The sequence below is a fragment of the Sarcophilus harrisii genome, chromosome 3 (assembly GCF_902635505.1).
Source record: "Sarcophilus harrisii chromosome 3, mSarHar1.11, whole genome shotgun sequence".
Lineage (NCBI taxonomy): Eukaryota > Metazoa > Chordata > Mammalia > Dasyuromorphia > Dasyuridae > Sarcophilus > Sarcophilus harrisii.
In genome coordinates this window covers 593,004,695-593,031,307 of record NC_045428.1, presented here as the reverse complement: position 1 = coordinate 593,031,307, position 26,613 = coordinate 593,004,695, and the positions used below count along the sequence as shown (strand labels likewise).

General features: G+C 58.6%; 3 protein-coding genes across 8 annotated transcripts in view; all 3 read right to left on the bottom strand.

The window, feature by feature from the left end:
* Positions 1 to 9: 9 nt before the first annotated feature.
* On the bottom strand, positions 10 to 9,447 carry DMPK (DM1 protein kinase). Of its 6 annotated transcripts, none has more exons than XM_031963852.1 (15): positions 9,022 to 9,447; positions 6,595 to 6,686; positions 6,425 to 6,508; positions 6,009 to 6,104; positions 4,934 to 5,082; positions 4,698 to 4,791; positions 4,264 to 4,470; positions 3,865 to 4,128; positions 3,255 to 3,340; positions 2,334 to 2,433; positions 1,966 to 2,132; positions 1,504 to 1,592; positions 1,254 to 1,300; positions 988 to 1,062; positions 10 to 680 (listed from the first exon to the last, which is right to left on the bottom strand). In XM_031963852.1, the coding sequence occupies exons 1-15, from the start codon at positions 9,188 to 9,190 to the stop codon at positions 492 to 494; spliced, it is 1,908 nt and encodes a 635-aa protein (XP_031819712.1). In that variant the 5' UTR covers positions 9,191 to 9,447; the 3' UTR covers positions 10 to 491. The 6 variants fall into 6 exon arrangements, with proteins under 6 accessions (XP_031819712.1, XP_031819711.1, XP_031819714.1 ...); XM_031963851.1 differs by having other exon boundaries at positions 988 to 1,058; XM_031963854.1 differs by having other exon boundaries at positions 988 to 1,058; positions 1,966 to 2,117.
* A 2,769-nt stretch (positions 9,448 to 12,216) lies between these two features.
* DMWD (DM1 locus, WD repeat containing) lies at positions 12,217 to 17,314 on the bottom strand. The gene is given in 5 exon segments (XM_031963858.1): positions 12,217 to 12,715; positions 13,429 to 14,631; positions 15,542 to 15,724; positions 16,844 to 17,040; positions 17,043 to 17,314. Coding segments are annotated over 5 exon segments (1,893 nt in total). The 5' UTR covers positions 17,305 to 17,314; the 3' UTR covers positions 12,217 to 12,667.
* Positions 17,315 to 18,233: 919 nt separating this feature from the next.
* RSPH6A (radial spoke head 6 homolog A) overlaps positions 18,234 to 26,613 on the bottom strand; it is a 36,221-nt gene continuing 27,841 nt past the window's right edge. Inside the window, 2 exon segments of the mRNA XM_031963849.1 lie at positions 18,234 to 18,528; positions 19,491 to 19,608. Coding sequence (XP_031819709.1) covers positions 18,291 to 18,528; positions 19,491 to 19,608 — 356 coding nt within the window. The 3' untranslated portion in view covers positions 18,234 to 18,290.

Sequence of the window (26,613 nt, the reverse complement as noted above, 5' to 3'; positions counted from 1 at the left end):
AGACCTGCGCCGAGGAGACCAAGAGGCTTTTATTGGGCGACAATAAATACCGGGGATCGGGCTCTCAGTGCATTAATAGAGAAGGGGGCGGACACGGGGCAGCTCAGCCACTGCCCCTCGGGGACCCCCGGCTTCCGGCTGGTGCAGAGGGCGGCCGCAGTTGGGGAGTGGGTTTCAATAAATATCAAGCCGGGCAGCGAGCTGTGAGGGAGGCGGAGGGGGCCCCGGGCGCGCGTGGCGCGTGGTGCGTGTCGGCGTGGGGTCCCTGAAGTGAGGGCCAGTGTTTGTTGTGGGAGGGGCAGCCCAGCACGGGCCGCGTCCCCCTCCCCCCCTTGATTCCCTCTCCTGACACCGCCGGAGCCCCCGGAGACGGGTCCGGATCACGGGGATGGGGCCGGACGCTGAGTCCAGGGCGGGCGCAAACGGATGCGCACTCGGACCACGGCTTCCCCTCCCAGGACACCTGGGTTCATCGGGGACAAATCTAGGGCTCAGGGGCCGGGGGCGGTTCCGGGGCTGAGGCGAGCCGGCCAGGGGAGGCCCCAGCCGGGGCCGGGGCCAGGGCCAGGGCCGGGGCCGGCACAGGCCCCCAGCCCAGGGCGGCCCAGCGCTGCGGCAGGAGCCAGAGCAGCGGCGACGACGAGCAGCTGGCGCGCCTCCGATACGCTTGGCTTAAGGACCTGCGAGAAGAGCGGGCCCGGGGTCAGGGGGCGCGACCTGATTGGTCCTCGCAGGCCGGCTGACGGAAGCCCATTGGTCGTGCCACCAACCCCGACTTTCCCCATTCTCTCTCTCCTCCTCCCCTCCCCCCGCGTTTCCCAGGAGTTGCCCCTCATTGGTCCCCTCGGGCGGCGGCCACACGTTCTGATTGGCCTCCCCTTCCATCCGCCCCTTCCCCTAGATCTCCACTGGCCGAGAAGGAGCGAAGCAGAGGGGTCAGGCAGCTAGGGCGAGCGTGGCAGGGGGTGAGCAGCCGGAGGGACGTACCCGGGCACAGGGCAGCAGGTGGCAGGGCGCCACCAGGGGCCACTGGCACAGAGCCACGGCCGGGGGGCCATCTGGCTGGAGAGAGAAGGGACAGGTGACCAGCCCGGAGCGCCTCCAGCTCCCTCCCCGGGGCCGCCCCGAGAGGGATCGCCCGAGATGTGCTGGGCTGGGCAGTGGCAGGGCGGGGGAGATGGGCGGAGAACGTAGGGAGTCTGGAGGGGGTCCCGGAAGCAGGCCCATGGCAACAGCAGGCAGGGGAGTCTTACATGGGGAGACAGCTCCGTGGCCTGGGGAAGGGGGAGCCCGGAGTTGGCTGGAAGAAGAGAAAGGAAGTGGGGACGAACAGTGAGCAGGCAGAGAGAGGTCGGGACAGAGAGAGGACGGCAGCTTTGTGGCCTGGGCAGTCTGCTTCGTGTGCTGGCAGCCTCCAGCCCCCCGCTTTCCCCGGTGTGTCCCCAGAGTTTCTGTCCCCCCCCCCCCAGCCCGGACGGGGGTGGGGAGCAGGGCCGGACTTGCCTGCCGCTTGCAGTTCCTCCATCCGCTCTCGAAGCTGCTGGATCTGAGCCTCTAGCTCCCCGTTCCGGCTCTCGGCGGCCTGGAGCTGGCTAGGGGCAGAGCCGGGGAATGGTCACGCCTGGGCTCCCAGCCCCCTTCCCTGTGGGCCAGATCTGGGAGAAAGGGACAAGCCCGCCGCCAAACGGCCTTGGCTCTTGAAATAGGACCAAGTGACTGTGTTCCTCAGTATCCTGATCTAGGATGGAGAACTGGGACAGACCCAGAAATCATCCAGTCCAATCCCCTAAATTTACAAAATGGGGAAACTGAGGCCCGGGGAAAGAAAAGGACCTGGCCAAGTCACAGGAGTCCACTTTAAGTCCCTATCACAAGCCAACCCTCCCCAGCTGTGGTCGTGATAGGGCTCCATATCATGACAGAATAATTGACCAGCCGCCCTCAGCTAGCCGGGGCCCCACTGACCTGGCAAAGTTCTGGTTGGCCAAGCGGATGGCATCCAGCTCTCTCCGAAGGCTCTGCTGGTTCAGCATCTCCTCCTCTAGGGCAGTTTGTAGCTCTTGTAAGGTGACCCCCTCTTCCTCTTCCTTCTCTAGGCTCGGTGTGGCCTCCTCAGCCTGAGTTTGGGGGAGCTTAGAAATCAGAATTGGAAAGGACTTAGCCAGAGCCACACACCCAGTAACTGGAATTCAAAACCAGTTCTAAAGTCAAAAGGAGCTTCCATTAAGCTGGGCAGGGGCTACCACCCTCTGTGAAGAAGGCCTTCTCATCATTGGCTTTCTCTTTCCCAGCCCGTCCCGGGTCCACAGCCCCCTCCCCACCCTCTTACTCACAGGCTCCTCAGCAGTTTCCTGCTGGGGTGGGGCAGGGGCTGTAGGCTCAGGCTCCAGCTCCATAGGGGCAGGGTGACTGACCTCATGGGCCTCACTTTCACTGTGGGGAGAGTGGGAAAGGGGTAAGAAGGCCCTGTATTCCAAGGCCAAGTTCTCTGGGAGAGCAGAGAAGGAGAGGAATAATCCCACCTTCCTATGGGACTTCCTTTCTCCCCACACATGTAAGTGTCAGAACCTGGGTAAACAGACAGTGTGTGTGTGTGCACATGGATGGACACTGAGAGCTCACACATAAAGGCCAAGGTCACATAGCTAGGACAGGGGCTTCCTGGCTCTTTATGTAGAGATGTGAAAATACCCCCAAAATCGATGCTTTTTTGGTTTTAATAACTTTCTCGTTTACTTATTTTTTTTGCTGAGGCAATTGGGGTTAAGTGACTTGCCCAGGGTCACACAACTAGGAAGTGTCTGAGGTCACATTTGAACTCAGGGCTTCCTGACTTCAGGGCTGGTGCTCTCTACCCACTGCAGTAATACTTTGGGACTGATCAGCTAAGTGGAGTCAGGAAGACCTGAGTTGGAATCAAGCCTCAGACTAGCTATGTGATCCTCAGCAGGTCACTTAACCCTGTTTGCCTCAGTTTCCTTATCTGTAAAATGAGTTGGAAAAGGAAATGGCAAAGCACTCCAGTATCTCTGCCGAGAAAACTCCAGCTGGGATCACACAGAGTTGGACCTGCTGGAACGACTAAAGAACAACAAGAATAACAAAGGCCTTTAAGACACCCCGGGCATGGATGGATTCACAGGCACAAATAGCTATGGTAAGCACAAAAGGTTCAAGGTAATTGGGGAGGACGGTGGAGGCAGATTGAGAAAAGGCCCGGAGGAGAAGGGGGGAGGAAAAGGGCAGCCCCTCACCTGAGAGCAGCATAGGAGAACGAATAGCCCACAAAGGGTAAGTGTACGCCCAGTGGCGGGCTTTCCATCAGGTCAGACAGTGTCTCCTAGAAGAAAGAGAGAGCCGGGGGGCTTAGGGAAGTTCCACCCGGGCTAGTGGAGGCTCAGGTCCGGATGAGAGTCCACGCTTCCGGGGCTGGGTTCCGGACCTCCCTGGGTGACAGCTCAAGTCCAGTGTACAATGCTAGAGTGGACCAGACAGGCCACAGAGTTCTCTCCGGCTTAGTCCTAGCTGGAGAACTTGCGGGGACCGCCCCGCGCCTGAGTTCTAGGGTTATTCGTGCAATGAATATGTCCTGGGAAACTGTATGCATGGGGGAGGGGGCTAAGGATCTCCCTACTACAGCATGTGTGCTTGCTGGGAAAGTCTTACAGAGCTGACAAAGATGAGAGAAAATCTCTGGATATGAAGAACTGAAGTGAATTGTTGCTCTGGAGATGGCGCGGAAGCTCTGAGCCCACTCCCTCCCCGGCCCGAGGCTCCCAAAGCTGGCTCGGATGTAGCCTGGACCCGGCAAGGTGGGGACCCGCGCTGGGCCCCTGGGGGGAGAGGGCGGGGGCGGGTACGTACCCCACCCCCGCTCACCATGGCCGTGAGCCCGTCATCCACCAGGTCGAAATTGCAGGTGTCCGTGGCTCCGGAAAAGTCGGGAACGAAAGGAGGAGAGCTGTCCCGGATGCCCTCCCAGTCGAGTCCCTGGAAGAATGGATGATCTCGGAAGTCCCCGGCCCCAGCCCGTCCTAGCCGTACCTCCCGGGGGCACAGAAGCTGTTGGATCAGGTCTCGGGCTTCCTTGGGGACCCCGCCATCTGACATGGGCAGGGAGAGGTGCTCCTAGGGAAGGGGGAGGAGGAGTCAGGGGCGGGCTCAAGCCAAGGGCCAGCCCGGGACCACCGAGGCGGGGCTGGGGGCCGTGCCCGTCAGAGGGCCCGCCCCCTCGCAAGCGTCCCGAGGGCTCCCCGGGGCCACCTTGTAGTGGACGATCTTGCCGTACGTCTCGGCGGTGGATTCGGCGTAGAAAGGCGTCTGGCCGAAGAACATCTCGTAGGCAAACACCCCCAGAGCCCACCAGTCGCACTCGGGCCCGTAGGAGCACGCCCCTGTTCCGTCCCCCACAGACTGCAAGATCTCCGGGGACAGGTAGTCCGGGGTCCCCACCGCCACGGAGGAGCACACCTTGGGGGAGATGGAGAGTCAGGCCCCGCCCTCCCCTGGCTCCGCCCCACCCTCCCCTGGCTCCGCCCCCGCTTCAGCTCTCCGCGCTCCGGCCCCGCCCCTTTCTGCCCCCCGGCCTCGCTTTCTCCGGCTTCCGTCACGCCTCTAGACTATTAACCGGTCCCGGCTCTGCCCAGCTCCAGCGGAGGAGCCTGGGAGTCCGGGCTCTCCAGCTCCCTGCCCCTCACCGTGCCGTCCTCCCGAAGCTTGAGGCAGGAACCGAAGTCGGCCAAGCGGATGTGGCCGCAGCGGTCCAGAAGGATGTTGTCCGGCTTGATGTCCCTGGAAGGGGGAACGGAGAAAGGGGGAGGGGGGACAGCTCAGAGAAGCCACTTGCCACCCCCACGCCCGGCCTGGCTATTCCCTTCCAGTCCCGTCCCCTTCTTCCCCCTCCCCGCCCCCGGCCGGACCCTCGGGACCTGACCGGTGCACGTAGCCGAGCCGGTGCACAGAGTCTATGGCCAGCACCATCTCGGCCAGGTAGAAGCGGGCCATCTCTTCGGGGATCCTCTCCCCAAACTTGCTCAGGAGGGTCAGCAGGTCCCCGCCCACATAATACTCCATCACCAGGTACTGGGGGGAGGGAGGTTTGAGAGTCACTGACTTTGAAAGCTCCTTGGTCCAGAGACCAAGAGAGACCCCGGGGGATGGGAAAGGAGTGTGTGTGTGTGTGTGTGTGTGTGTGTGTGTGTGTGTGTGTGTGTGTGTGTAGGTAGGAGATACAGGCGAGCGTGAGGGCAGACATGCCGACAACATACCACTGAGAATCCTGGGAGTGAAAGCTCAGAGATGCTACCGTTTAATCGCTAAAGCCCACGTGGGACCGCCCCACCTTCTCTGGGAAAGCTCAGTGGCTCCTGGACTCTCTGGGAGCATCCCGAGAGACGCCACTCCAGCCTTCCCGATGCCCCTCACGCGGGACGTCTCCAATCCAACCTCAGTGGACAAGCTGTAAGGCCGAGTCCCTAAAAGGGCTTCTCCCTCTGTCCTCATCCAAGCACCCCGGTTTAAAGCTCACACTGCCCTCTCCATGAAACCTTCCCCCAGTTCCTCCCTAACGCCTTTCCCGCCTAAGTCTGCCCGTACAGATGTACACACGGGGGAGCGTGCACGCTGGAGAGCAGGGACCCGTCCAGACGAAAGTCTAACCCAAGAGCCTAGCACAACAGGGCCGAGGCCGGGACTGTCGCTGATGGAGCGGGCAAGGGCAGACACTCGGCCTAGCAGTGCAGCCAGGCGACAGAAGTTCGTGATTGTGAACTTAAGTTCAATGATTGGACCTAAGACCCACTGAAGGCATAATTCCCCTGTTTGGGGAATTGATGAATTAGCAAACGCATTAAGTAGCTTGTATGCAGAAGAGGAAACTGAGGCAGCCCAGGGTTCTACAGGAACCAGCGCTTCCCGGTGTCCTTCTCCTACAATATGACCCAAGTCCCTGAGTTTCCCTAAGGCCCGGCCATCAAAGGCCACGGGAATTAGCTCCGCCCACTCCTCACCAGGTAGTTCTCGTCCTGGAAAGCAAAATGCAGCTGCGTGACCCACCGGGGGTCCCCATTCACCAGCACGTCGCGCTCCTCCCGGAAACATGACACCTGTCGGGGTGGGGGGGACAGAGGGACGTCGCTGAACTCCTGCTTGTACACGGGTCCCGCCTCCTCCGCGAGTCCCTCCCCCCGCTCCACCTCTCCTCGAGGCTCTTCCCTCCGTCCCTTCCCCAGGCCCCTCCTTCCTCCGCTCTATCCCCTCTTCTTCCCTGGTTGCGCTCCTCCCCGAACCCCGCCCCTCCCGGGACTCGCCCCAGTCCTCTCCGGGGCTCCTGTCTGGCCCCGCCCCCATAGGCCCCGCCCCTGTCTCCGGGCTCCTCCCTACTTTCCAGGCCCTGCCCCAACTCCCCGGGCTCCGCCCCCCTCACCTCCCCTCGCTTCAATATGTCCCATTTATTCATGATCTTCATGGCAAACACCTGTCCGGTGCGCCTCAGCTTCACCACGGCCACCTGGCGGGGGAGGGCGGGAGGATGAGCAGGAGGAGGGCCGGCCCCGCCCCCTGCCCCGCCTTCGGCCCGGGCCGAGCCCCTCTCACCTCGCTGAACGCCCCGCGTCCGATCACCTTCAAAATCTCAAAGTCGTCCCTGCGCAGCTGGAGCTCCTTCAATCTCGCCACAAAGGGCTCCGCTGCGGGGGGAAGGGGGCGAGAGGGGGGCCATGACACCCCTTCCCTTCTGCTCGCGGCCTTCAGGGGCGAGCGGAGTCGGGGACCTGGCACACAGGGGCTTACCCATGCTGGGGAGGGGGAGGAGAGGGGGGGAGGAGGTGGAAAGGGCGAGCAGCGGGGGGCAGGGGGCGAAGTGCCTGGCGCAAGGGCGGGGCGGGGCGGAGGGGAGGGAGGGGAGGGCAGGGGGAGAAGAGTAGCAGCCGCTACTGGGGCCGCCAGAGCTGCCGGCCCTTTTATGGCATCGCCCCGGCTTGGTTCTGGTTTAGCTCGCACAAGGGCGGGCTTTGCCAACACTGTCCACAAAAGGCAGCACCCTTCCCGGAGCTGGTGGCGGGAGGGGCGGCATCAACTTTGCCCTCTTGCCTCAGTTTCCCCTTTTGTCTCCTCTGGGTCGGGGGGGAGGAGATAGAAGTCCTGACTTCAAATATTCTCAAGAGAGAATTAAAGCTTATTCCCCCCCTCAACCCCCCGGCCCAGCAGCTGTCCTTCCAGTCCCGTCCTCCCTCCTCTCTGTCCAAAAACCTCGGGGCCTGGCCCGTGCACTTGGCGGAGTCCGTGCACAGAGGCTGTGGCCAGGACCCTCCGCCAGGTAGAAGGCAGATCTAGGGACAGAGGGCGAGGCTGAGGAAGGACCCGGGCACCGAGAGCTGGGGGACGGGAGGCCCGAAGGGAAAGGCAGAGGCCCAAGCGGAGACGGGAAGCCTGGATAGCCACGGAGCTTATCCCGCCCCGGGGGGCCGCGGAGGAGAGCTCGGGCAGGGGAAGTGCGCCCGCGGCGGGGCTCGGCTCCCGGCTCAGCTTGGAGCTGTGCGCGGCAGCCCGCAAACTGGGGCAGGGAGGCTTATCCCGCCAAAGAAACGGGGCTTCCCCATTCCGCCCACTCCCACCCTGGGGCTCTGTGTGTTCTTCAACGGAGAGCGCAGCAGCAGCAGGATATAATGCCAGGCGGTGGCAGCAACTGGGGGTGGGGGGGGGCACTTCCCTCTGACCACTGCCTTCCTCCCTCCCTCCTTCCTTCCATCCTCCCTTCCTCCTTCCCTCCCTTCCTTCTTTCCATCCTTCCTCCTTCCCTTCCTCCCTGCCTTCCTCCCATTCTCCTTTCCCACTTTCTTCCTCTCCTCTCTTCTTTCTTCTCTCTCTCCCCACCCCTCCTTTTCTCCCTCCCTCCTTCCTCCCTTCTTCCCTTCCTGCCCCTCCTTCCTTCCCATTTCCACCCTTAAGGGGTGAGAAGAGAGAACAGAGGAACAAGGGGACAAGGCAGAGGTGGCCCTGGGGTCTCGGACCATAATCCTCTTCTCCAGACCCTGACCTTCCCTGGCCTCCCGGAGCCTGTTCTCTCCCCAGAGTGGGGGCCAGGACAGACAGGGTGACTGCGTGGAGCTGCCTTCTAGGGCTACGTCCAGCTGGGAAGCCCCGGGATAAATTAATCCTGCTCCTTCTCCCCCATCCCAATTCCTCAGCATTAACCCCCCCAATCCATGGGGGCTTCTGATGCAGGCCCAGTGGGACTTGGGGTACAGACGGCTGAAACCTCGGTCACTCAGATTTGGGGTGCTTCTGGCTGGTGAGTCAGAACCTCCTAGGGGCCAGAGATGGCCCTGACTCACCCAAATCCCTGTTCCCTCCCTCCCCTGGGGCCCTGGGCACCTGTCAGACTGTGGCGCCGACCACCTGCCACTGGCTGGCAGCTGCCACCCTTCCCTCACACTCCGGGGATCTCAAGCACTAGTGATCTGGGGCATAGTGGAGGGGGCTGGGGGAAGTTCTGGCACTTGGGGGGAAGTTCTGGCACTTGGGGGGGGAAGGGGAGCTAGCAGAGCTGGTCACTTCCCCCTAACTTCCCCTATCTCTCACCAGGGCCAAGCCCTGCAGTCCGACTGCCCGCCCTGTGTGCCCGAGAGGCCGGAAAGGGAGGCTGCCGCCCCTCTCCCAGCAATCTGCCCAGCCCCTAACTCTCTCCTTCCCTCAGAGCCGGACCTTCGCACGGCCTTTTCCACCCCAGCCTGCCTTTTCTGATGGCCCCGAAACTTCTCTGCTCCCTCCTTCAGTGCCTTCTCCTCCCCTGGAACTTTCTTCAGTGGTGCCCCCCCCCCAATCCCCGGAAAACAAACCACCAAACCTCCTTTGGGTCCTAATCCCCCACACACCCAGGAGGGGCTCCCTCCCAACCCCCAGCAGCTCCCTCCCTCTCAGGGATGCCCCCTCCCAACCCCAGCTGCTTCCTCCAGACCCCTGGCTGCCCCCTCCCTCTCAGGGATGCTCCCTTTGTGGCGGCCCCTGGGGGAGAGCACTCACCCCACTGCAGAAAGTCCAGCACGTACTTTTCCTGGGCCAGGGCCGAGGCACTGAGCTCCTGGTAGACACACAGCAGCAGGTCGAGCAGGGGCTCCAGCCCCACGCAGCCCCCGTGGGCCACCAGCGCCTGGAGCCGCCGCAGCCGCTGCAGCCGGACCTCGGCCGACATGTCGGGGCTGCTGCCACCACCATGGCCCCCGCCCAGGCTGGGGTGGGGGGGGGGGAACCTCACCTCTCCCGGGCCTGGCAGGCCTGGCTCTAGCTCCCGGCCCTCATGGCTCCTCCCCCTTTCTCTCCCCCCACCCCCCAACCGCCGCCACCTCGGGGCCTGCTGCCCTCTCCCCTTGGGGAATAGGCGCTCCCAGCCGGCGGGGCCCCCGCGACCCGGAGCTCAGCTCTGCCTCGGCCGCTTCTGTGCTCCAGGCTCCCGGCCCAGCCCACCCAGCCCTCCCAGCCCCTCCCTCCTCCCAGTTTAACCCCTGCGAGGCCCAGGGCCCAGCACCCCACCCCCGCCAGGACACCCCTTTCCTGAGCCCTCCCCGGGGCTGGCAGCTCTTGGCTTTCCTGAGACTTTGACGGCCATTCCCTCCCGATGACCTGGGGGGGACCGCACGAGGCTTGTTTGGGGGCCAGCAGGTTGGCACTGAGAAGTTTGGTGACTTGTCCACCGTCACCCTGCTGTGAGTGTCCCAGGCTTAACTTTCTGCTTAACCCTTTCTAGCCCAAGGCAGAAGCACCCAAAGTCCCCACACTGGGCCGGGAGCGGGGGCCGGCAGGTCTCCTCCGGAAGGAGCTGGACAGGGCCTTTGGGAGCACATGGAACAAGCCCCACAGAGCCCCAGGAAGGGCCCGCACCCAGAGTCCCAGCCTTGAAGTGAGAGCCTGCCTGAGTCAGGGCCAGGTTCCTGACCCCCAGGTCTGGGCTACTTGCCATCCTAGGCCCAGGACTCGTCCCTGTTGGAAACTAAGGTCTGGAGGGGGAATGGGGACGGTGGGGTGGGATTCAAACTCAGCTCTCGAGAAGCTCCTGGAGCTGGGCTTTCTACTACACAGGCCTGAGAACAGAGAAGGGGATTGGGGGGGGGGGGGAATGGAGCAGTGGCTTCTCCCCGTGACTCAGCGATGGATTCCATCCAGGACTGTTAAATTTAGCTGGGAGGGCCCTCCCGGGTTTAAATGGATCCATTTTGGGAGGGGAAAGGGGGGAGCGAGGGGAGCAAGAGGAATTCACTCCCTCCCAGCGACTCTGGCCGGAGAGACCCTCTTGGCAAAGGAAGACCTGCGGCCCGGCCACAGGGGCTATGGCGGGGACCCCCAGCACCCAGAGGTCCTGTTGCTCAGGTTTTTGGACACCAGCCCTGGGGGCCAGGGGGTGGGGACCAGTTACATTCCTCTGGGCTCAGATTAGAAACAGAAACATTTGGGGGGAGGGGTGTCACTCCCCAGAGCAGGCCCTGGAGAGGAAGAGGAGCTGCCTGGGGAGGTGGGGGGGAAGAGGGGAGGTGGTTAATCAGGGCTGAGTGAGGAGAAGTCAGGAAAAAGACCAGGAGCTTCCATCATCCTTGTCGACCCGCTCCTCAAAGTGGGGCCTGAGAATCTCTTGCCTTTCCCCCCATATTTCCCTTGACATTTGGGGAGTGTAAGATGAGGCAGTTGAGATTTGTAGCAGGGTCAGCCCGCTCCCTGATCTGTGACCTTGTCTGGGACACTGCTCCTTGGTGGGTCCCCCCTGTAAAAAGAAGGGGCATGGGTCCAGCTGCACCTCCCTCCCCACCTCTGACAGTCTCTGCCCTAAGGTCCCTCGGACCAGTCACGGTTTCTTTTTAATGAACAAAATCTGTAACTGGAGGAAAACAGAACCCGTGACCCATGTGCTCAGGCCCGTGCGGCTGCAGCCCACCTGGCATCTTCATCGCTCTGGGCTTTGGCGACTCCCTTGGAGATGCCCCCTGTCCGTATGTGGCCTGAGGTTCCCAGGAGGTGGGCTTCCCGGGCAGCTGCAGCTTCTCACCCTTTCTGGGCTGGATCCCCAGCCTTCAGAGCTGCTGTTCTCCCCAAAGCTACAGGCAGCCCTTGCTGGTCTTTTCTCAGGCCGAGGAGGCCTGAAGGCCGATCACCCATTAAGTGCTACAAGATGCTCTTCTCTCGGGGCCTCCTTAGCAGTGTCTTTACCCAGGTTGTACCCTTGGAACTGTGGGTAACCCTAATGCTCTACCCCAGTTGGGGTGCTGCTCAGTAGCCTTTATCCTAGGGGATTCTTGAGAGCAAGGAGTCTGCCTGTCTTTGTACTGCTAGCACTTAACTCAGTGCCTGGCACACAGTCAGGGTAATAAATGCTTGTTGAGGGTGCGTGCGGTTATCTCCCAGACATAACTGTCCTCTGCCCTAGTCACCGTGCCTTGGACATTTCAGACAGATGACGGGCAGGCACCTGGAAGTCCTCCTGTGCCATCTGGTGGGCCAGCAGCCCTTCCTTTGGCCTGGTCCCTCTCACTAGGGGCTCCTGGCACCCTGCAGCCCTCCTCACCCTCAAGCAGATGGGGTTTGGGCACGCCCTGCCCCCTCCCCTACAGCAGCTCAGTGTCCACAAGCTCCAAAATGACCAATAATGCTCAGAGATACTTGGGTGCTTGATTGCTGTTGGAAGGGTCCTCCCAGCCCCTTCCTTCTGTGCTCTAAGAGCCCTCCCAACCCTGACATCCCTTGTTTTAAGGGCCCTCTGACTATTGACATTCCATGGTCTAAGGGCCCTCCTGGCTCTGACATCCTGTTTTATGAAATCCCAAAGTCTAAGGGCCCTCCCGGGTCTGACATCCCACAATCTAAGGGGGGCTCTCCCAGCTTTGCCTTTCTGTGTTCTAAAGATCCTTCCAGTCTTGCCCTTCTATATTTTTAAGAGTCCTCCTGGGTCTGATATCCTGTGTTCTAAGGGCCCTCCCAGTCCTGCCTATGTTCTAAGGGCCCTCCCAGCCCTGTTCTCCCTGCTGGCTCTGGACTGGGCCTGAGGGAGTTGAATGGGGAGGCAAAGATCAGGCCCCGACGCACCAGCCCCGGCTCTGTGACCATGATCGCGGCCACAGTCTCCCTTGTGAAGGGGTGCAGGGGCTCTCGGGCTACTCCTGCTGAGGTCCCGTGTTCTGTGTTCCTCCCCAGCCTAGCTCTCAACCACAAGAAGGAACAAAGGCCAACAGCCCAGACTGGAAAAACGAGGAGCTTTTACTATAAATAAGTCTGAAGGGTGTGGGGGGAGGCAGACATTGGGGTTTCCATAATTTATAACACTTTTCAGGGGCCTCAGGGCACCAGGGGTGGGGGGGCCCTTCGCTGCCAGAGGGGGATCAGTGCAAAGAGCCAAGATGGAGGGGAGGCGAGGGGACACGTGGCCGGCGGCCGTCACATGCGGGGGAGCCGGGGGTAACACTGACCGTGGCGCGGGGTGCCGTGAGGGAAGCGGGGAAGGAGGCCGGGCCCCACGTTCCGCAGGCCAGGCCAGGGCGGCCCTGGTTTTGTGCAAGGCCTGCGGGAGGGGGAGGACTGGACAAGGACGCCTTCCCGTTAGTCTCATTAATACACGAAGGGGGATTGGGATGGACCAGACAGGACGGGGCCCAGGAGGCTGAGGCGGGAGCCGCTGGATCCACAAGCTTCACACCACGGTGCCACTGGGGGAGTTGGCAGGCTGGGAGGAGAGGCCCTGCAAGGAAGCCGGAAGAAGGGCATGTGGGCTGAGAGGCCCAGGGCCAAGCCCACAGGCCACCAGAGACCCCCACCCCCCAGAGGGAGGCCCTGCAGCTCTTGGGCTCCGGGTTCTAGATGGGCCCCCTCCCTCTCCAGTTCTGGTCTCTGGTGCCAATGGAGGGTTCCACCCTGTGGATGTGCCCTGGGGGCCTCCACCCCCCAGCTTTTGGAGTCTCCACTTCTAGGACTCCGAGGTTCTGGCAATTATCGAAAGAAGGCGACGTTCTAAAATCGCGGTTCACGTCCAAATATCGCTGGAGATCAATGGGCTTTCCTCGCTAGCCGCACTGTGAGGAATGGAGTTCCAACATCCCCATTTTACAGATGAAGAAACTGAGGCTCAAGAGATCGGTCGCAGGTCCCTCCCCCCCAGGGGCTCCGGTGAACTCCCCCCGCCTTCCTCCCAGGGCTGCGTTCCACCATGGCAGGCCCACTCTGCCGCGTCAGCGCTGGAATACCTCTTCTCTGCAGATGGCGGCGTTCCACGACTAGGAGACTCCAGCATCTAGCGAAGGTTTCCACTGCGTCTTTACCTTCCCAAGCCCCTCCCCTCCCCTGAAAATCTCAAAGCGCTCAGTCCGCAGACCAAAGCCCAGCAGGAGAGGAGGCGGGCGCCTGTCCTGACTCTGGGGCCACGGAGGGCTCCCTTGCGGCCCCCGGGGTACTCACAGCTTTGCCAGGCCGGGCCCAGGTGCAGATGAGACCCTCCTGGCAGGCGGTGATGATGCAGTCCTCCAAGAAGAGCAGGACGGTGAGGCGCTCCTGAGCAATCTTCTTGCACACCAGGGGCTCCAGCAGGGGCACCTCGTGGATCCGAGGGCACAGGGCCGTGCCCAGCACCTTGGCGGGGTCCAGGCGGCCCCTGGGGGCCGGGCCGCCCAGCTTGTCTCCGCCGCTGCCGCTGCCGCTGGTGCCCCGGCTGATGTTCCCCAGGCTGTGGTAACGTTTGTGCTCTTTGTCGGCGCCCTTCTCGCGGCGCTCCTGGAGGGTCAGCGTGGCAAACTTGCCGATGCTGAAAGGGGTCCCGGGCTCCGTTGCCCCGCCCGTGCCTGCCCCGGCCCCCTTCCCGCTCACTGCTGGGTGTGGGAGGCTGTTGGAGCGGGACAGGGATCGAGGCAGGGGCCCCGGGGTGACGGGTGCAGCTTCCGCGCTGCCGGCCAGGGCGCGGGGTCGGGCCAGCGGGGGCCGTGGGTAGAGCACATCCTCAGTCAGGTCCCACAGGCAGAACTGCGTATCCTGGCCGGCCGAGCCAAAGCGATAGGTGACGGCGGGGGGAGGCAGCCGGGGCAAGGACCCCGACTCCCGCTCGCTCCCGCTCGCCGGCCCCTCCTCCGCCGGCTCTTCCTCACTCCTGGTGGTGTAGGGATCGAAAGCCACGGCGTTGACCCAGGATTTGTGGCCATGGCCTCGGGCGACCACTCGGGCCTCGGTGAAGGACCACACGGTGACCAGGTCGTCCTCGCCCCCGGTCACCACATAACGTCCGTCGGGGCTCCAGCACACGCAGAGCAGGCCCCCAAAGTAGCTCTTCATGAGGCCACGAAGGAGCATCGAATCGAAGTGGAAGACGCGCAGGCAGCCGTCCTGGCTCACACAGGCCAGGTGACGCCCATCTGGGGAGAAGGCAAACTCGTTCAGGGGGCCCTCGCCCACGGCCCACTTGGCCAGCGGGTTCCGGGGCGCCTTCCCCTTGGCAGTGTAGACGGCGAAGCCCTCCCCCTGCTTGAGCAGGCTGTATTGGGGCGGGGCGGGGCCGCAGGGGCGGGCCACGTCGTAGAGGTAGAGGTGGCCACTGGCGTGGGAGGCCAGGAAGAGGCTCTCGGACTCGGGCAGCCACTTCAGGTGGGTCACCTTGGTCTTGTCAATCAGCCTCTGGGGGGAAAGCAGAGGGAGACGGCAAGGCCGTGAACGGGCTGCCAGGGAGGCCCGAGGCCCAAAGTCCGGCTCTGGGCAAGCTTGGGAGATGTTCCAGCCCCTCTGAGGGCCTCCGAGTGCCCATCCGTGAAGAGTGCTGGCTCTAAAGGCCCCGAGCAGCCTGCGGGGAGCTAAGCAAGCTCGGACAGAGGTGCTGGGATGCCAGGTTCTCTCCGGGATCACAGACTGCCAGCTAGGAGGGGCTTCAGGGGCCACCTGGCCCAAACTCCCCCCAAGGCACAAGGGCTGGAGGGGCTTCCCCAAAGCCAAGGGTGCTGCAATCTCAGCCGGCTTCCCCAGATGCCTTCTCCAGGCTCCTGCCTGTCCCAAGCCCCACGGCAGGCCCCACTTGTGTCCCTCCTGCTCATCTCTGCCTCAGTTTCCCTGGCACCAGGCCTGGCCTGCGGTTCAGGGGGAAGGCTGGGTTGGCTGCACTAAGTCTAATGACCAGCCTCTCCTCTAATCAAGGTGCGAAATAACTGGGCCCTACCCCTGCCACCTCGGCCCCTCCTTCCTCTCTGGGCTTCAGGGGGCACCTCTGTCAAAAAGGGGTAAAGGTCCCTGCCTCGCCTCCCTCCCTGCAATAAACAGGACCCCCGAGAGAGGACATGAAAATGATCTGCGAGGATAAACATGAACCAACTCTTTCCTCCTCCATCTCTCCAATTAGTAAAACCAAAGAGAAGGGAAAAGATTTTCTCCCTCCTCTGTCTGACATCCCCTGTTCTAAGTTCTCCCCCAGCCCTGGCATCCCCTGTTCTGAGGCCCTCCCAGCTCCAACATTATATTAAGTCACGTGGTCTTTCCACCCCCTCTCGGCCAGCTCTTCCCCCCCTTTGCTCCCCTGGCCCCGGGCCCAGGAAGTCACCTCCTCATTGAAGAGCTTGCTGGTCTCCTTCTTGATCAGGTCCAGGTACTGGACCTGGCCGGCCGAGAAGCCCACCAGCAGGGAGATGGTCTCGGTGGCTGCCGTGTACTGGTTGAAGTCGTGGCAAGTGGGCTGGGTGCCCTTGTAGATGCGCTTGTCGATGGGCTTGTTGAGATCGATGGTCTTTTGTTGGGGGCAGAAAGGATTGGGAGGGAAAGAAGGCTGGTGAGTGGCGCTCCCAGACCGCAGGAAGCTCCTTACCCCGCAGGCCTGAAGAGGTCCGGAGGCCAGTCCCCACCCTCGGCCCCGTCTCTGAGGACACTCTGGGAGGGGACGGGAGGGTTCCATCTGGGCCCCCGAGTCCCCAGGAACCAGCCCAGGGCCGGCAGGCCCCCCGGAGCCCAGGGAAAGGAAGGGGGCTCGATGGGGAGGCTCTGTACTAAGCAGCTGCTGCCCCTCCACGACCCTTCTTCACCTCCCTGGGAAAGGGGTTGGGCCCCGCGCCTCCCTACGCTCCCAGCCCTCCGAGCCTCCAGCTTCTGCCCACCCTGAGGGTTACGCTCTGGGACCCGGAGCTCCAGGCCTCTCTCTCCCTCTGCTTCCTTTGTCTCTGCCCCCCCCCCCTCCCCTTGGGCCAGCAAAGCCTTCAGGACACTGCCGGGGCTCTGGCCGCCCGCTCCCCATCACCGAAGTCCCACGGGCGCGACCCTGGCCTGGCCCTCGAGCCCACTTGCTCCTGGGGGCCCCGGGCAAGGCCAGGCTCAGAGAAGCAGCCGGCCCTGATGGTCCCTAAGGTCTATGGATGCAGGGATGCTTTGGCCCTGCGGTCCCCGGCCCGGGGCATCAGCGCCCCCCTTCCCTGGAACCCCGCCCCCAGCGGGCCTTCCTCAGCCGCAGCGCCGCCGCCCCTTTCTGTCCGAAGGGCCCCCCCAGCTCGGGGATTCTACGTGGGGGAGGGGCCGGCTACAGTCCTGGCCCAAGCTGGAGGTCCGGCCCCTCCTAGCTGCGCCCCGAGCCTCCGCCGGCCTGCTCTGGGTCTCCGGGTTCGGGCCCGGGAGAACCCAGGAGACGCTTGGCGGGCAGGGCTCAGCCTCTGGGACCCTGTGTTCTGCTGCTCTAACTGACTTATCAGCCCGGAAAATCCCGATTTCGAAGCTCAGGGTTAATCCCGCGTCCTTCAGATACCCAGGCAGCCCCGGGTCCCTTCCCCAGGGCGATTCCCATTGACCTAACTCTCCGCTCCCTCTCTCCATCCTCCCCCCCCCCCTCCCCGCCCCTCCCCCGCCCCGCCCCCCCACTCACCCGGTGGCTGCCCCGGCGCCCGGAGCCCCCGGGGTAGAAGTACAGCTCCCGGCCCAGGTTGAAGCAGACGCGATCCCCGGCGGCCGGGGGCGGCCCGGTGGGCTCCCCGGAGGCGGCGGCCGCGTCGGGCTCGCCCAGGCGCACCAGGCTCAGGCGCACGGCGGGCAGCGCGGGCCCCGGCCCGGGCGGGGAGGGGCGCCGCCGGCGGCGGCGGCAGCAGCAGCAGGCGGAGCCCAGGCAGCCGTGGCTGAGCCGGGGGCCGGCCCGGGAGCCGCGGTCGGGGCCGCGCAGGCGGCGGCGGAGGCCGGGCCGGGGGCCGGGGCCGGCCCCGCCCGCCGGGCCGCGCCTTCGGCGCCGGGCAGCAACTTGTAGAAGCCCTCGCGCGTCCGGAACTGCGACTTGATTTCGGCGCAGTCGCCCAGGGCCCCCGCACCCGCGCCGCCCTCCGCGCCCGCCGCCATCTTGGGCTTGGCCCCCCTCCGCCCCTCCGCCCCTCCGCCCCTCCGCGCGCCCCCGCCCCCGCGCCCCCCGGCCGGCCGCACCCGACGCCGCTTCCGCCCGAGGCCCCGCCTTCTGACGGAAGGGGCGGGGCGTATCCCGGGTAACGACCTCCCGGTTGGGGGAGAGGCGCAGTTTCTGATGAATTTCTTGAAGTCGATTGGTCAAAGGGCGGGGCCAGGCAAGGGGGCGGCTGAAGGCGTCGTTCCGGCAATGAAATTCCGATTGGGGGAAGTTAGGGGCGTGCCGCCGGGCGAAGGGGTCGAGGCGGACCTGCTGTTGTCTTGGTAACCGGTTGTCCATTGGGGAAGAAGGGGCTATGTAAGGGGTTTGGAACCGAAGAGGAAAAGGACGTTGCCAGGGCAACAGTTAGAAGGTTAAGCTAGGCGATAGGAAGCCCCGTTACCAGAGCAACGGCCAGCGTTTCTGGGGGGGAGGGGGAGTGTGGGGAGGAGGGAGGCCTGGCGTCTTTTTGGACGCAGGGAGGAGCAAGGGGAGGGTTGGAGCGATTGTCCAAGTAACCGAATTGTGATTGGACCCGATCAAGGGGGGGCGGGGCCTCCGAGTCAAAACGGAGCGGAGAATGGGCGGTTCCCTAGCAACCACGCCGCTTCCCTAGCGACGGAAAGGCGGGGCGCTACTGAGACCGCCCGGAGGCGAGCTTCCTAAAGGAGCTGGAATAAGGGACTTGTGGAAGGGCTAGCGGGAGGGAAGGATGTGGAGGGACCCTCAGACCCAAGCCTCCCGGGCCTCGCTGGGGTCTGGGGAGGGCAGGCGAGCTCAGGGGCCGGAGAAGTCAAGCCAGGGCCTGAGCAGCAGGAGGAGGGCATCAGAGCCAGGCCTGCCCTGGGGAGCAGCGTTACTTTTAAAGGAAAACACGCCACTCTTCTGCAACGTAGAAAATAAATCGTTCTCTTACTATTCACAAGATAAGAAACCCCCGCCCCCCTTAGTCATCGGCATCCTCGTCCTCCTCGTCCTCATCCTCCTCCTCCTCCTCCTCGGCCGCGGCCAGGGCCTGCTCCTGAGCCGCTTTCAGGGCCTGCTCCTCTTCCACCGTGGGGTCCACCATCTCCATGGTCTCCGGCCCAATCACGTACTCCATCTGCACGGCCGGAGGCAGGAGCGGGTTGAAGTTATCCTGGCTGTACTTGTGGCCCCAGCCGATGTAGATGTTCTCAAATTTCCTGGGAGGGGCAAGCAAGACATCTGGCTTGGGCCTGTGCCGCTTGGGCCCGGAGGCCCCCAGGGAAGAGGCGAGGGGGCCCTGCGCCAAACCACCCGCGGGATCCCTGCGCCAAACCACCCGCGGGATCCCTGCGCCAAACCACCCGCGGGATCCCTGCGCCAAACCACCCGCGGGATCCCTGCGCCAAACCACCCGCGGGATCCCTGCGCCAAACCACCCGCGGGATCCCTGCGCCAAACCACCCGCGGGATCCCGACGGGTCGTGCCGCGCCCGGGCCTTCCTAGGCCAAGGAGAGGCCTCTCTCCCCTTTTAGGCACCTTCTAGCGCCAGGAACGGGAGCTGGGGGAGCTATTGCAACAGTCCTCAGACGCGCTCTGTGGCTCCCGGCAAGTCACTTAGCTCCAGGTGCCTCCGAAAAAGGTGTAAGGAGGATGGCGAACACTCACACAGCTTTTACATCTTATGATTTGTGTGTGTTATGGATCCATAATCCCATGAAACTGGGGCCGGGGAGAGGCTCCCATTAAGCTGGGTGACAGGAAGCCCCGTTACCAGAGCAACGGCCAGCGTTTGGGGAGTTCTTACAGTCTGGAAGACCTCCGGCTCTTCAAGTTCCAACCTGAGTCAGGCCTCCTTTGAGACACTTTTCTCTGACTCACCCGTGTTGTGTTTTGCTGTTCTAGGTCCCCTCCCAACTCTGGCATCCCCTGTCCTAAGGCCCTCCCAGAATAGTCTGTTTTTTCCACAGGGCCCTGGGCCCTCCTAGTACTCAAAGGACCTTGGAATATCCATCTCTCAGACGGACTAATTGGGCCCCTTCCTTATTTATCAGGAAAAATTGTCGGGGGGGGGGGGGGGGGCAAAGACGCCAAGGGTCCGGGCTTCCAGCCCCCTTGCAGCCCTGGCTCCCCCCTTTGCCCTTCAGGGGCGTCTCCGGCCCTCAGCCCCGCCCCCCGTACCTGCCAGTGGCGTAAGCGTAAGCGCCAGGCCACAGGTTGGATCGAATCACGGCCACGGAGTATTGAGGGCAGAGGCTGCAGGAGAGCCGGGCCGTCCAGGGGGTCAGCTGCAGGATTTCTGGCAGGACACAGAGACTCAGGGATCAGGCTGGGAAGGCCCGGGGGCGCCCTCCCTTCCTCTCCCACCTTCCCACCCCCTCCCCGCCCTCCAGGGCGCCTCCTGGCCACAGTGCAGGTCCTGAAGGAGGCTGTTCTCCCAGGGTCCCTTCCCCTCCCCCTCCACGTGGCCGCTTCTAAATCTCTCTCATCCCCTCGCCAAGGGGAGCCCCTCAACATGTGTCCTGGGGCCTGCCTGCCTTTTTTTTCCCCTGAGGTAATTGGGGTTAAGTGACTTGCCCAGGATCACACTGCCAGGAAGTGGTGTATGAGGTCAAATTTGACCTCAGGTCCTCCTGGCTCCAGGGCAGGTGCTCCATCCACTGTGCCCCCTGCCTGCCCCTGGGCCTGCCTTCTTTACAGGCCTCCCCGTCTTAAAAACAGCAAGGAAAGCACAGATTCACTTCACACACACACACACACCCTGCCACACAAACACGTGAACACACACACAACATACACCATGCAATATACTCATGCAGAAACAGCCTGTGCACACACGGACCTCCCCCAACACACACACACGTAGCCCTCCTGCACACAGACGTAGCCATAAAATGCCCCCGTGTGTATGTACACCCCCCTCCACAAGCACACACATGCCCTTGCACACATCCCCACACACGTGCACACACACACGCATGTACTTACACACACATGTCCCCCCCACCCCCCAACACAAACAGCACAAGACAGAGTCCCTCCCCCCCACTCCCACCTCTCACATCTTTCCCAGGACTCAGGCTTTTGGCCTGACCCCTGAGGAGGAAGGCTCCCCTGCCTACTGTTCCCCCCCCCCTCCTTCTGTTTGAAAAGCTCCCTCTCACACCTTCCCACCAGTCAAGTCATTCGGAGCCACATTTGCCAAGCACTGGCCCTGCCCAGGGCCCCCCCCCCCACACTCTGTAGGAATGGCAGGTGAGGGGAAGGGGACGGTCATTAAGCCAGGCTGGGTTTTAAGTTAAAAATGCCATCTAACAACGAGCCCCACGGGAAGTCAGGACTATCACTGCCGTTTTACAGTTCAGGAAACTGAGGCAAAAGACCTGTCCAGGCTCCGTAGCCAGGCAGTGCCTGTGGCTACTCTGGACAGATCTTCCCGGGTCGGTGCCCCGTCCCCTGTTCCTCGGCGTCCCAGGGCAGGCACCTTCTTCCTGCCGAGGAAGGTCGCCGAGTGAGCCCAGAGCTGCTCCTGCTCTGCAGAGACCACGATCTCCGCTTAGTGTTTTGAGCTCCTTTTGCCAGGGAGATAATCCTGCTCTGTCTAATTGTCCTGGGCCCCTGGGTTGCCTTATCTGGGAAGGGGGAGGGGCAGGGCACTGAGAAGGTCCAGGCTTTGGTGCTGCCTCCCCCCCGCCCCCCAGTGACCCTTTTTCTCTGGCCCAGTGAGAGAGAGAGAAGCTTGTGGGGTTCTGACCGAGTCTGACCTCCTTCCCCCAGGGCAGGGCTACAGCAGAGCAAAGCCTTCTCCTGCCCCATCCCTGCTGTCTGAAGCAAGGCAGGCTCTTTCTGGGCTCAGGGGCCACTCGTTCCTCGGAGCTGGGGGCAAGGACTCCAGGCTCTGTCCCTTGGGACGAGTCCCTTAAATCCCCACCTAAGCAGGGCCTGGAGATGCTGTCAGGAAAACAAGGCTGCTCTGGCCCATGAAAGGGCATCGGTGCCGCTCAGGGCCCAGGGGCTCAGGGTGGCGGGAGCCTGTGTGCCATCGCTGCCAAGGCCATACCCTGCTCTAGCCTGGCTTCTGCCTCTTCAGTCAGCCCAGAACGGGAGGGAGAGCGGGCCTTAAAGGACTGCCTCCAAACACTGGCCGCTCAACCTGGGCAAGGCTTCCCTCCGGAGCCCCAAGACCCAGCAGTTCCCGGTAACATGAAAATCACAAGTCCAGAGCCCATCTCTGACCCCATCATCCCTGTATTGGGGAGTGGGCGGGGTGGGCTTCCAAGCACTCACCCCAGACAACCCAGGAGATGAAATCACAGGAAAGGACAGAAGAAGGGGGAGGAGGCATTACAGGGTTAAACCCGGATCTGCACACGCCCAGCAGGCCCTGCAGAACAACCTGCAACAGGCTGTTGCAGCCTGGAGCAACAGTTGGGGCAGGAAACAGCTTTGGGATGCCCGGTCCCTGTATCTCAACTGGGCAAGACTAGGTGGTGAGAGGGGAGAAAGGGGGAGAGAGAAAAGGAGGGGAGGGGAAGGCAGAGGAGGGGAGAGGAGCAGAAAGAAGAGAGGGACGGGAGGAGAAAAAAGAGGAGTGGAGGTGGCTCCAAGCAGTGAGAGCCCTGGCAGCAGAAAAGGGAGCCAGCCACAGATTCAAGAGCCAGTGAGCCCTGGCAGCAGAGAAGAGAGCCAGCCATAGAACCAAAAGAGTGAGAGACTTGGCAGCAGAAAAGGGAGGCAGCCATAGAATCAAGAGACAGTGAGCTCTGACAACAGGGAGTTAAACTGAGCTGAGGGCCAGACCTTGGGAACCCTTGTGAATGGGCCGCACTCAGCAGGAAGCAGTGTGAGCATTCCACAAGAAGGTCACTGCTCTACTTGATTTCCAGTCAAGACAGTGTGCTCTGCTGTGTGTAATGGGAGAGTGTGTTTCCAGTCCGGGGAGGGGCCGGGATGTTGTGTAGCTACCTTTTAGGAAATTGTACCATCTTTTTTTTTTTTTTTTTTTTGGCTGAGGCAATTGGGGTTAAGTGACTTGCCCAGAGTCACACAGCCAGGAAGTGTTAAGTGTCCAAGATCACATTTGAACTCAGGTCCTCCTGACTTCAGGGCTGGTGCTCTATCCACTGCGCCACCCAGCTGCCCCTTTACCCTTTTTTAGTCGATGCCTTTGCTTTGAGATCATTGTGTCTGCTGCCTATCAGCATTAGTGGTGTTTCAGTTTCTTGTATGTTTTACAGCTTTTTGTTATTGGAAGATAATTATACACTCATCTGTAACATGCAGATAGTAACAGCATCAATTCCTAAGGCGGTTTTGACGATCAAATGAGTTAAATAGGAAAAGTGCTTTGAAAATCTCAAAGTGCTCTAAAGTTCAGTGATTATGATTTTATTATATCACTGCCAGATACTATTTGAATTACTGATTTGCTCTCTACAATTTTAAAAATTTGAATATGATAGAAAAATCAGAACTTTAGAAACACGATATGCCATAATTTTCAGACTGGAAATATACTGAGGTTTTCTAAATTTAGGAATAAACCATGAGTTTAAAATAGGGACATCGGAGAGGCAGAAGCAAGGTGGCAGAGAAAAGGGAAGGGCTTACATCAGCTCTCCCAAATTCCCCTCCAAACAACTGTCAACAATGCCTTAAAGCACGTTCTGGGGTGGCAGAACCCACAAGGGACAGGGTGAAACAATTTCTGTGTCCATGACAACCTAAAAGGTTAGCAGGAAAGAGCTGTTGTATTGGGGTAAGAAAGGGGCTCCCCAGTAAACCAGGCACAGGCCTCGGGGGATGACTGAATCAGCATGGCAGCAACTGCTTCCGGAGCTCTCAATCCACAGTTGGTAGAAGCTGATTACAAGGGTCCCTTTTGCTGGCACTGGGTACAGGACTTTATTACATTGCTCATACTTGGATCTGGGGGACAGCCTTGGGTCACAGTCCCAGATGAGGAAGAGATTAGCACATCAGAGCATCTGGGCACAGGGAAATGTAATGGGCTGAAGCTCGAGTTGATGCACTGAGGTCCCAAGCACGTGAGGCTAAATAGAAATTGGACCATACTCTATTAATATATATGCTTGGAGAAAGACTGGCCTCTGCCCCACTCTTTGTGCAAGTCCTGATGTGTTGTATAGGAAATGACATAGGGACGATTTTGGTGGGTGGAGGCAGAGGGGCAGGAAGAGAGGCGGACAGAGACAGATACCGTGTCACAGCTGCTCACATTGTTATCCCCATCCCCCTTCATCTCCACAAAGAATAAAGATCAAAGATTTTCCCTTAACCTGAATTCCTGATTCCGGCCGATTTTAAAATATGCCGTCATCACAGGGAACAAAGTCCCTGATCTTAGTTTCAGGGTGGAAAAGTGTGCTTGTGGTCATTCACAGACCAGAGCAAATACCAGAAGAGCACTGATCATACCTTTACTTAGAGCACATTATCATAGAAAACGTGAAAACTGATAGCTCAGGAAACAAATTTGAAATAGTAACCCCTCTGCTTCAGAAGCAGAACCCAATTTTATCATACAGTGAAAAGTTTTGAATAAAGCTAGAAAAATGAGCAAACAACAAAAAAAAAGAATTTACTATTGTGACAAGGAAGATCAAACTAGAAACTCAAAAGACAAGGCAAAACTGCTACATCCAAAGAATACAAGTCATTCCCCAAATGATAGTCAAAAGATATGAACAGGCAGTTTTCAGATAAATAAAAGATATCTCTATAGGCACATAAAGAAGCGCTCTAAATCACTTTTGAGTAGAGAAATACAAATTAAAACAACTCTGAAGTATTACCTCACACTTACCAGATTGGCTAATTTGATGCCCCAAAAAGGAAAGTGATGAATGTTGGAGAGGATGTGGAAAAATCGGGGATACAAATGCACTGCAGCTAGAGTTGTGAACTGATTCAACTATTCTGGAGAACAATTTGGAACTATGTCCAAAGGATAATCAGACCGTGCATACCCTTTGATCCTGCCATACTGCTACTATGTATCCCAAAGACATAATAAAAAAGGGAAAAGAATCCGCATGTGCAAAAATATAGTAGTCCTTTTAGTAGCCGCAAAATACTGGAAACCAAGGGTGTGCTCATCCATCAGGGAAAGGCTAAACAAGCTATGGTATATTAATTTAATGGAATACTATTTTGCTGTAAGAAAATGATGAACAGGCAGATTTCAGAAAAACTTGGTAAGACTTGTACAAACTGATACAAAGCGAATCGAATGGTATCAGGGAACTATTGTTCACAGTATCAGCAATATTGTGTTAAGATCATTTATGAATGACTCAGGTTTTCTCATCAACACAATGATTCCAGATAAGTACAGAGAACTCATGAAGGAAAAGCTTATCCACTTCCAGATGAAGATCTGATAAGACTCTGAACACAAAATTAAACCAGTTTTTTACACTTACTTTATATTCTCTTTTGTGTCTTTTATTTTTTGTATTTTGATCTGTTTCTTCTTTCACAAGTGGGACTAAGATGGAATATGTAATCCACATTAAATTACCTACCATTTTTGGAAAAGGGAAGTGGAGGGAGAAACTTTTGGAATTAAAAATCTTGTAAAAACAAATGCTAAAAAGATACAATTTGTCTTGACATGTAAATGGAGGTATGGAAATACTATTAAAAAAAACAACTGTGATATGTAAGGCCTCAAAGAAAAATGTGTATTGGTCTTAGGCCCAAAAATAATTCCTAGAAGAATTTCAAAAAGGAATTTTAAAATTAAATCTAAAAAGGTAGAGGAAAGATGTGAAAAAGAAATGAGAATAATGCAAGAAAATAATGGGAGGGGGAATCAACAACTTGGTAAAGGAAGCTCAAAAAGTATTGAAGGAAATATCTTAAAAAACAGAATAGACCAAATGGTTTAAAAAAAAAAAAAAAAAGGCACAAAAATCCACTGAAAGGAAGAACTCCTTTAAAGCAGAATTGGCTAAATGGAAAAAGAGATACAAAAATTCAATGAAGAAAACTCCTTAACAAGTAAAATTGGTCACAAAAGCTCCGAGAAGAAAATAATTCCTTAAAAATTAGAATTGGGAATGTAGAAGCTAATGATTCCATGAGACATCAAAAATAAATCAAAATCAAAGGACTGAAAAAATAGAGGAAAATGTGAAATAGTTCATCTAACCTGGAAAGTAGATTGAGGAGAGAGAATTTAAGAATTACTACCCAAAACCCATGATCAAAAAAAGAGTCCAACTTTTTCAACCTGTATCAGATTGCTTGCTATTTTGGGCAGGGGGAGATGAGAGGAGAAAAATTTGGAACAAGAAATCTTACAAAAATGAATGTTACCTTTACATATATTTGGAAAAATAAAATAATATTGAGGGAAAATTATCCAAAAAAACAAACTGTCCCATAGTCTAGAACCAGAGAGTAAAAGAAAAATTAAAAGAATCTACCAATCACCTCTTGAAAGAGATTCCAAAATGAAAATTCTCAAGCATATTATAACCAATTTTTAGAACTCCCAAGTCAAGGAAAAAATACTGCGAGCAGCCCGAAACAATTCAAATATTGTGGAGCCATAGTCAGGATTACACAGAATTTAAGCAGTTTCTACATTAAATGATCAGAAGTCAAGGAATACCATATTCATTAGGACAAAGGACCTAGGATTACAATTGAGAATCATCCACCCAACAAAATTGAGTATAATCCTTCAGGGAGAAAATTGATATTTAATGAAACAAGATTTTCAAGCATTCATAATGAAAGTCCAAATGAATAGAAAAATTGAATTTCAAAAAGAAGTCTCCAGAGAAACATAAAAAGTAAACAGCAAAAAAATTATCAGGGAGACAATAAGGTTAATTGTTTATATCCCTACACAGGAAGATGATATTTGTAACCCTAAGAACTTTCTCATTATTTATAGCAGTTAGAAAGAGTATATACATAGACAAAGGACTCAGGTGTGAGTAGAAAATGATGCAATGAGATCTAAAAAATTAAGATTAAAGAGTGAAAAGAGGAATGCACTGGGAGAAGAGGAATGTCCAGGAGAAGACAGGAAGAGATAGAAATTATCTCACATAAATGAACCTGGAAAGCTTTTATGGTAGAGGGAAAGATGAGAGTGATGGTGACAGTACTTGAACCTTTCTATCACTGGAATTGGTTCAAAGAAGGAATAAAATATACTTTAGTTGTATTTACCCCACAAAGAAGTAGGAAGGGAAGGAGATAAGCAAAGGTGGGTCTGATATAGGGAAGGGCAGATTGGGAGAAATGATTGAAGCAAAACACTTTT

Excerpts from the sequence above, each read along its gene's own strand:
- DMPK (XM_031963851.1), bottom strand. The coding sequence starts at position 9,190 with ATGTCGGCCGAGGTCCGGCTGCAGCGGCTGCGGCGGCTCCAGGCGCTG. Across the intron at positions 5,083-6,008 it reads TCCAGGACGAGAACTACCTG|TACCTGGTGATGGAGTATTA; the intron begins GTGAGGAGTGGG and ends CCCTCCCCCCAG. Across the intron at positions 3,341-3,864 it reads CCATGGTGAGCGGGGGTGGG|GAGACACTGTCTGACCTGAT; the intron begins GTACGTACCCGC and ends TCTTTCTTCTAG.